This window comes from Hesperophylax consimilis, unplaced genomic scaffold, assembly GCF_061612785.1.
Source record: "Hesperophylax consimilis isolate HC1 unplaced genomic scaffold, BYU_Hcon_1.0 scaffold_40, whole genome shotgun sequence".
Taxonomy (NCBI): Eukaryota; Metazoa; Arthropoda; class Insecta; order Trichoptera; family Limnephilidae; genus Hesperophylax; species Hesperophylax consimilis.
The window spans coordinates 534,477-544,370 of NW_028301270.1; the positions used below are offsets into that span (position 1 = coordinate 534,477).

Consider the following 9,894-nt stretch of genomic DNA (forward strand, 5'->3'; position numbering starts at 1 on the left):
ACATGTAAAATATAAAATAAAATTAAAATATAACATATAAATGTAAGAAAGAAAAATAGAAAGAAAATATTTTTTTAGGAAAATACAATTTAGCAGTAATAAACAATAAAATCCAGAAAGGTACATGTACAATATAAAATTAAAATATAATATATCAATGTAAGAAAGAAAAATAAAAAAAATATTTTTTAGGTAAATACAAAATACAAAATCGAAGAAATCAACTCAGACTACGTTTTTTAATAATTTTTCTGAATCTGTCCTACCTAAGTCTAATAACCATTTTGTTATTTTAGTACCGAAGGCTGATAATTCACACAGTTTAAATTGAGAGGGGATTTTGTTGTATATTTTTGGTCCCAGGTATGAGAAAACTTTTTGATAAGCCGCAGTATTGCTAGTTGGAATAGAAAGGTCGTTTCTGCTCTTACTTCTGGTTTGATGATTATGATCGACTGTTATCGTTTTGTTTTTATTTTTGTGGACGCAGATTGTTATTTTTTATGTGACACTGTCGAACATCAAGCACATTAAACTCCTTGAAGAGAGCGTCGCTCGAGTATCTGAAGGGTTTCTTCATAATGACGCGTAGAATGGATTTCTGTGCCATCAGTAGCGGGTATAATATTGTTAATCCTGTTCCACCCCATCCAATGCAACCGTAGGTTATGACGGAGTTGCAGAGCCCGTAGTATATTTTTTTAATGTCTTGAGTTTTTATAATTTCCCGCAATGCTATAAATATATAAATAAGTTTGCGCACTTTATTAGCTGTGTTTTCAATTTGTTGTTTCCATTTAAGATGGTTATCCACTATTATACCTAAATATTTAATAGATTTAACACATTTAAGGGTTTCGGATTTACAAGTATGGTTATTATTTCCAAGGCTACACTTAATATTATGTATTGTGAGGTGATGAGGTGTTTTGGGTTGACCTGCAAGGGTAGCGCTAAATGTGAGATATTTTGTTTTTTGTATGTTTAGTGTAAGCAAATTACTGTCCAGCCACTGTTTTACTCTGTTTATACCTAAGTTCGCAAGGTGGTGTGTTTCTTTCCAATCATCTCCTTCAAACAAAATAACTGTATCGTCAGCGAACGTGATAATTTTACCACCAATGTGTTGGTTACAAAGTTCGTTTATGTATATAATAAAGAGAAGGGGCCCAAGTGTACTTCCTTGTGGTACCCCAAAAGTGTATTTTAGTGAAGTGCTAATAGCCTTGTTAATTCTGGTTTGTTGAAATCTATTAGATATATAACTTTCTATCCATTGAAAAGCTTTTCCCTTTATTCCTATATTTCTAAGTCTCTGTAAAAGAATTTTATGAGATATTGTGTCAAATGCCTTGGCCAGGTCCAGGAAAAGGGCAATAGTTTTCTTGCCACGGTTCATATTCCCTGTAGAAGTTTCAGTGAGACATGCGATGGCATCATCCGTTCCCTTACCCGACCGAAAGCCGTATTGGTTAGGACTTAGAATGTTATGTTTCTCCACATATTCGTTTTACCTAGTTTTGAAAAGCTTTTCAATGACTTTGGATATCGCGCTTAATAGTGATATTGGCCTATAGTTTTCTACAAGAGATTTAGGTCCACTTTTGTGAATTGGGACAATTATTGATTTTTTGAAGTGATCAGGAAATATTCCTGATGCAAAACTTAAGTTGTAAATATATGATAGCGGAGCAGAAATCTGATTTTTTTTTTTTTTTAGTATTTGTGTATTTAGACTATCTGGACCCTTTGCATGTGTAGTATTAAGGCTGTTGATTATTTTTAAGACCTCTTCTACAGTAGTTGGTTTAATATTAAATGAAAAAGATTGTTCCTTTGTTTCAATTGTCGATGCTAAAGAGTCTTCCGTTTTCTGGGTTTCTAATAATTTTTTTTTGCTAGATTTGATCCAACGGATGCAAAATATTGATTAGTATGACATGCAATTGATTGATTGTCAGTTATAATCAAATTTCCGGTATTTAATTCAGTTACAGATGCATTGGTATTTCTTTTACTTTTAGTTATGTCTCTGACAACATTCCACATGTTTTTGCTGGAATTATCCTTATCAAGTAAGAATTTATAATAACGCTCTTTGCATTTGCGAATAACGGTTTTGCAAATATTACGGTATCGGTACCAGTACCAGTCTGAAGATGGCTTTGACGAGCTGAAACCGGTTACGGTCAAAATAAAATCAAGTGGAATAAAGTTTTTTATTTGTTTTATTATAATATAGTATCGGTAATAGTTTTGCTGTTTAGTATCGTTCAATGGGTCTCGTTTAGCTATTTTATGAAGGTGATTTATTTTGTGTATAGATTTAACAATGCCGTTGGTAATCCATGGTGTGAGATGTATTTTACTATATGGTATGCGTTTAGTTATTGTGTGTTTTGTTATGAATGTATTGATTTCATTAATAAAATAGTTTAGAGCATTGTTAACTTCAGTCTCTTTATAAACATATTCCCAATTTTTATTATTAAGATCATTTAATAAAGCCTCATAATCGATAATCTGTTTGTGATTAATTTTATGTTTTTTGGGTTGATTTTTAAACAATTACACTGATTTATGTTTATTTCTTGTACTAAGGAATTTAATGTGTTGTCGATATATACTACTACTCCGCTATTTTGGTTAATATGCGATGTTGTATGGTATTCGTTATAGCCTGAAATTTGTTTGGCTATGTATGAATCATTTAACCTGCATTCAGTGAGAATTAGTACATGGAACTTTACCACAGCTTTTAATTCTTCCAAAAATATAAGAAAATCATCCAAGTTTCCCATCGTTCGAATATTTTGATGAACAATATTAATCCTATTGGATTCCCAATTAAATTGCACAATTTCGTTAATGTTTTCAAGAATTATTTCAGTATTTGGCACTAAGATACTATCGATTTTATGTTGAAGATCGTTTATTACCATTAGAATTCAAAAATTAATTATTGTTTTCTGGGTAAAGTTTTAAAACAGTATTTTATTATCATATAAATACTTGTAGTACGAAATATGTAGCGACAAAACTGTAAACAAAATGATGTAGTTAGGAAAAATAAAATATATCTGAGTAAGAAATAATATCTGAAATAAAATCCAGGAAATAAATAACGTATGTAGTTAGTGTGTGGCATTTTCTCTTTCAAAAGACAGTAAAAAGTAGTATAAGTATGAACAATAAGTAATATCTGGGTTATATAAAATATGTTGATTAGAGTTCTCTTTTGCCGAATTATTAGTAATATTACTAATAAATCAAATAATAATCTTATAATAAGTGTAGTTACCATTCTAGAGAGAATAAAGATTAAAATTAAAGTTAAAATTAAAATTAGGATTAAAATTATTCCAGTACAAATTGGAGTTATGCAAAAACCTAGGTGTTCATATAATATAGTGCTGTTATGTTATAGAGTATGAAATGGCGATATAAAGCGGTAGTGAGTAGTTTTATCACGATAATTAGAATAAAGAGCAGGTAGTCAGAGCTTCGGTATAGCTTGTTCTGAGTCTATTAATATAGGTCGAGAAGAGTCATCTTTTTTCATGTAGATTAGACCTGCTTTCGTCCAGACGTACCTATATTTACATTCAGTCGCACGTTGGCGAGCTAGATACCAAAGCCGTTTGCCTTTAGACGTGAGGAGTTCTGAGACGTATATGGGTGTTGTTACAGTAATGGCCTCGTTAAATTAATGATACCAAGAAATATAGTTGATAAGTTTTATTCTTTAAAACACACATCACTGGTAACAAAAAATGACGACCCTCGAATTCCTTAATTATTTCATGGTTGTTATTGATCCGTTATTTAGAGAGAGAAGAGGAAGAGAATGGGCTTGCAAACCTATTTATAAACTAATTCATTTGAATGTATTGGTGTATATATAATCACAATTATTGCCCAATTATTTAGGGGAGACATCTGTCGGATATTTCAATTACTCAATACAGATACATGTGGCATGTTGGTTTGATTCTTGGCTAAAGTCTGAACATGCTGCCAGGGGACGGAAGAATTTATTTTTTTTACACATAAACAAAAAATAATTTTTTAAAAATACCATAATATAAACAAAAATAATTTGAAAAATAAACATAATATAAATATGGACAAATTAATTTGAAAAACAATCATGAGATGAATATGAACAAAAAGTTCTAAAATAAGAGAATCATAATATTATGAACAAGTTAATTCGATGTTCCTAGGTCATCCTTCAGGTAGGTTGCTAATTCTTCTCCGTCTTATGACTGCTAGCAAAATTTTGATGGTCCAAGGTCATCCTTCAGGTAGGTTGCTAATTCTTCTCCTTTTTATGACTGCTAGCAAAAATTTGATGGTCCAAGGTCATCCTTCAGGTAGGTTGTTGATTTTTCTCTTGTTTATGACTGCAGGAGCTTATTTATTCAGTCCGGGGGGTACATCGGGCGTCCCTGTAGCAATGCTTGAATCCCTTTCCATGGGTAATAAACATATTTTGCTGATAGGTCTCTTAAATGTTCCTTGTGCGGTTTTGAGGGTAACCACCCGCACTTTCCCGTCAGCTCCAGGGTGAGTAGCTAGGATCCTGGCTAGTTTCCACATATTAGGCGGCAGGTTGTCCTCCTTTAGTATGACCATGTCGTCCCTTTCAACAGTCCTGAGGCCCTTGTCTTCCTTCCATTTGGTACGTCTTTGTAATTCTGCAAGATATTCCAGTTTCCACCTGCACCAAAATGTTTGAATCAGTGCATTTAATTTTTGATATTGATTCAATCGATTATATTGTATCTCCCGAACATCCTTCTCAGAGATAGAAGCTATCCCTCCGCCAATCAGGAAATGATTTGGATTCAGGTCAGTCGGATCGTTGGACAGAGGAGTGAGCGGACGTGAATTTAAACAGCATTCTACCTGACACAATAAAGTATATAATTGTTCAAAGGTTAAACTTGAATTATCGGTTATTCTTTTTAAATGATATTTGGCGGATTTCACTGCTGCTTCCCAGAGTCCAGCGAAATTCGGTGACCGTGGTGGAATAAATCCCCACAGTATTGACAAATCAGCTAAATATTTTTGAATCTTGTCATCAGATTTCTTTAACTTATCATACAATTCTCTCAGTTGATTATATGCTCCCTTAAAATTGGTCGCATTATCTGAATATATTTTAAAGGGTTTGCCCCTCCGCGCAATGAAACGTTTTAAACAATTTAAAAAGTTGTCAGTGGTGAGGTCTGTTACCAGTTCCAAATGCACAGCTTTCGTTGAGAAACAAACAAAAATGCATAAATAAGATTTCACCAATGGAGCCTTCCTGGTGATACCGCTTTTCATCATGATAGGACCTGCGTAATCAATCCCGGTAACCTCGAACGGCCTGCTAGGTGTTATTCTGTTTTCCGGCAAGTCACCCATGATAACTTGACTGGTTACTGGATTTTTTCTGAAACATACTATACATTTATGTAATATTTGCTTAACAGTGGTTTTTCCGGCAATCGGCCAGAACTGTAATCTCACTAGAGATAACAAAGTTTGTGTCCCTGCATGTAAATGTACATAATGAAGATGTCGAATAATTAATTCTGTTAACTTATTATTTTTTGGTAAAATTATTGGGTGTCGTTGCTGGTATGATAAATGTTTCGCCTTTGTTAGCCTGCCCCCGACACAAATTAATCCATTATTTATAAATGGATTAAGCGACAAAATAACGCTACGTTTATCCAGTGAACATTTATTACTCAAAGCCCTGAACTCATCCTTAAAATGGTAGCGTTGAATTATTGCTATTAGACGATGCAATGTATTGTCCAGCTCCGGCACGCTTAACCTCCCGGTTAATTTACAGTTTTTTGTGTTACAATTATTAAAGAAACGCAATATATATGCAGTTACTCTCTTTAGCTTGTTGAGAGAGGAAAATTTTGAAAAGATGTCCCACTCCGTGACATTAGTAGACACGCATACCGCCTTGGTTTTTATCTCTGGAGGATTTATACAGGAATTTTCTGGCTTCGGCCAGTGATCGGCCTCTCTTATTAGCCAATCCGGACCCTTCCACCAAATATCTGCTTGTAATAGTTTGTTTGCTGTAACTCCTCTTGATAAAATATCAGCGGCGTTTTCCTGCGATGAAACATGTCGCCAATGGGCGGGATCGCCGGCCTCTTGTATCTCGGCAACCCTGTTGGCCACAAAGGTATTCCATCTAGCTGGCTGTCCTCTTATCCAGCATAGTGCGATGGTAGAGTCACACCAGTAGTATGTATCCACCTCAACCATGTTGAGCGCTTCTTTGATGTTTTTTAATAATTTCGTTAACAGCACCGCACCACAAAGTTCCAATTTTGGCAGGGATATGTTTTTTAATGGCGCTATCCTGGACCTGGAAGATATTAACTGAGAGTGCATCTTACCCTCGGCGTCCCTGGATACTAGATACGCACAGGCTCCGTAGGCCTTTTCTGATGCGTCGCAAAAACCATGGATTTGTAGGCTGTTTTGACCCCACAAGATTCTTCTCTTTATTTTCAACAGGTTTATTTGAGATAAATTTTTCATGTAATTTTCCCAATCTTTTAATATTCCCTCGGGTATTTCTTCGTCCCAGGAAGTCTTAGATATCCATAATCTCTGCATAATTAGTTTTGCTACAACCGTTACTGGTCCTAGCAGTCCTAAAGGATCGAACGTTGAGGCGATACTTGACAATATCCGCCGTTTGCTTTGTACGGTACATACTGGTTTTTTCACTACATATGAAAAGTAATCAAACTCACTGTTCCAGATTAATCCTAGTATTTTTTCTTCTTGGGGTTCTTTAGATATCAATCCTTGCATATCTTGACCTGGTTCGGAAGATAATTCTGCCACGTTCGATCTCCATTTTCTTAGATTCATCCCTGCAGATTTTAGTAAACTGATTACCTGTTGTTTTAGAAGGTGGCACGATTCAACGTCATTTCCTCCCGTTAATAGGTCGTCCATGTAAAAGTCATTTTCAATGACATTGCTTGCTATAGGAAATGAAAGTCTATTTTCAATACCTATTTGCTTCAGGCATCTTGTCGCCAGGAAAGATGACGGTCCTAATCCATAAGTCACTGTCCTTAGCTTGTAATGCTTCAAATCCTCATCCTGTGAAAAGCGCCAAACAATTTTCTGTAGATTGCGGTCGCTTTCCTGCACGTTTATCTGACGGTACATTTTCTCTATGTCCGCAGTTATGACTACAGGATGTTTTCTGAAATGTAAAATTTGCATATTTAAATCCTTTTGTATGTTAGGTCCGACCATCAGAGCATCATTAAGGGAAATACCAGAAGATGTTTTTGCCGATCCATCGAACACCACGCGAACTTTAGTAGTGGTGCTTGACTCCTTCATCACCGCATGATGTGGTAAAAAATATGATCTCGCATCGCATTCGGATTTTTGGCACTCTTCCATATGACCCAATTGTAAATATTCTCTCATAAACATGCTATATTGACATTTCAATTCTTTATTGGTGGAAAATTTTCTTTCCAATGTATGAAACCTTTTTTCAGCCATTGACAAAGAACTCCCTAGTTGGTCTATACAAGGGCGGGTTGGTAAGGCTACCGTAAATCTGCCCTCCGTGTCTCTACTATGACACTCTGTAAAGTTGACTTCGCAAGCCTTTTCTTCAAAATTCTGAGGTTTCATGGCATCCACCTCTTCTAGTTTCCAGAATCTTTCCATCTGGTTACCTATTTTATTAATGGCTAGATTACAATTAATTGATACTGGCCTTGTTTTAGTGATGATGTCGATCGCTCCGGAAACAATCCAACCGAGTTCAGTCCTTTGAATAGTTGGCCCGCCCTCCGTTAAGCGTATTCGATCATTATTCATTATTTCCCAAAAAACTTCCGCACCCAACAGGATGTCAATTGGAGACGTGACATTGAAATCCTTATCCGCTAGTTGCAAGCCAGATGGGATCTTCAACTCTTGTTTCCTGAAGGTCATTTGGGGTAGGTCGGTTGTTATAGCCTGCAATACTAAACAAGAAATTTTCTTATTATAATCACTATTCACTGCTAACATGTCAATTGTAACTCTTCGATTGATATGTGTGATGCGATTTTGTATTCCAGACACCGGCATATTTATTTTTTCTGTTTTTAATTTTAATTTTTTTGCAAAACTCTCTCTTATGAAATTCGATTGGGCGCCTGAATCCAATAATACCCTCGCTTTGTGTAAACGGTTGTCGCTACCTACGATATTCACGATCGCTGTAGATAATAAAATTATCTTTTCATTTTTATTTAACACCGTATGATTTGCCACTGATGTCGAGCTGTGTGCCTCTTCATTTGTGTTTTCACTATTTAATTCATTAACATGTATCAAAGTATTATGTTGATCACTTGCACAGATTTTACATTTGAATTTATTTTTGCAATCTTGTGTAAAATGTCCTACCCTCAAACATTTGAAACAGGCTCGGGCCTTTTTTAAAAATTCTAATCTTCCTTGGATATTTAATTTGAGAAATTTTTTACAATAATACACTGGATGATTTTCTTTACATAGGATGCATCCGTGTTTGGTTGCTATCAATGAGACAGACAAATCTTTCTTGCGATCATCACGTGTTGTAACATTCTTGTAGGTAGGCCTTTTTTCTTGCAAATTTGTGAACTCCAGTACCTCAACACGTTTGGTTAGACATGTAATAAATTCTTTCAAAGTTGGGAGTGCACCATCTATTGGCTGCTCTTCCCAAAATCTACGAGTTGATCCATCTAATTTATTAGATATTAAATAAATCATAATCGCGTCCCAGGAATCAACATGTAATCCTAGATTTTTTAACGCTTCTAAATTTATATTAGCCTGATCAATAATATGCCTTAACGCGACTGGACATTCTTGTTTCATATCTTTTAACTGAAATAAAGATGCAACATGCCTATGAACTATTATTTTTTTATTCGCGTAACGTTCCTGCAGTATCTGCCACGCAGATTCGTAATTGTCGTGCGATATGGTCAAGGAGGCAATCAATTTAGCTGCGTCTTTTTTAAGGCACGATTGTAAATAAAAGAATTTTTGAGAATTGTTTAACATATTATTTTGATGAACCAATGCTTTAAAAGTCTCAGCGAATTTAGCATACTCAGTAATTTCACCATGAAATTCAATAAGTTTCAAAGTTGGTAATTTAATTTCACATTTTTCATGATTTACTGAATTCAATAAACCTTTTGCTAATGCAAGTACAGAGAAATATTGATTTTCAAAGGATTCACGTTGACTTACGTGTTCTGCCTCGTCATCCGAAAGTTCTTCGATTTGAGATTGAATTTTTTCAAAGTCATCTAACAATTTTTCGACCTTTTGATAACGTAATTCTAGTTCCGTTTTATCGAGTGTCTTTAAAATGTCATTAAACCTTGTCAATTTAAAGTAATCAGCTAAATTGAGTAATTGCAAGCTGAGTAATGAAATGGGGCCAGACAATCCGATTGTTCCCGTGTTTAGTTTGTCCCCAAGTCTTGAATTTAAGGCTGAGTTTACTTGTTCATGTAGTTTTTCCAAATTATTTATTCGATATTTTAAATCTTCTTGCTGTTGAGATATGTTTTGAATGGTTTTTAATATTTCATTATTTTGGAGCAGGATTGCATCGTATTTTTTTCCAACAGATTCATTAACTGAGTCTTTGAAATTTGCGAATTCAGTTAAAAATAGATCGATTGTCAGATTACTAGAGCCATCTGTGGTTGTTGGTGGTAAGTTCACACTGGCGTATGATGAGGCGGCAATTGTAGATTTTGGTGTTGATGATGGTTGTTTATTAGGTTTCTCGATAGATGTCAGTTCTAGATTTTTTTCAGACGTATTTTTTTTGGA

At 34.8% G+C, this 9,894-nt stretch overlaps 1 protein-coding gene across 4 annotated transcripts; it reads right to left on the reverse strand.

Annotated features, from left to right (window-relative positions):
* Positions 1–4,229: 4,229 nt before the first annotated feature.
* Positions 4,230–9,439, reverse strand: LOC149408964 (uncharacterized). 4 transcript variants are annotated; one of them, XM_089650277.1, is made up of 2 exons: positions 9,301–9,335; positions 4,230–4,723 (listed from the first exon to the last, which is right to left on the reverse strand). In XM_089650277.1, the coding sequence occupies exons 1-2, from the start codon at positions 9,315–9,317 to the stop codon at positions 4,417–4,419; spliced, it is 324 nt and encodes a 107-aa protein (XP_089506403.1). In that variant the 5' UTR covers positions 9,318–9,335; the 3' UTR covers positions 4,230–4,416. The 4 variants fall into 4 exon arrangements, 1 of the variants encoding a protein (XP_089506403.1); XR_016305324.1 differs by having other exon boundaries at positions 4,591–4,723; positions 5,305–9,434; XR_016305325.1 differs by lacking the exon at positions 4,230–4,723 and adding an exon at positions 5,337–5,456 and having other exon boundaries at positions 9,301–9,417.
* Between the last annotated feature and the right edge of the window lie 455 nt (positions 9,440–9,894).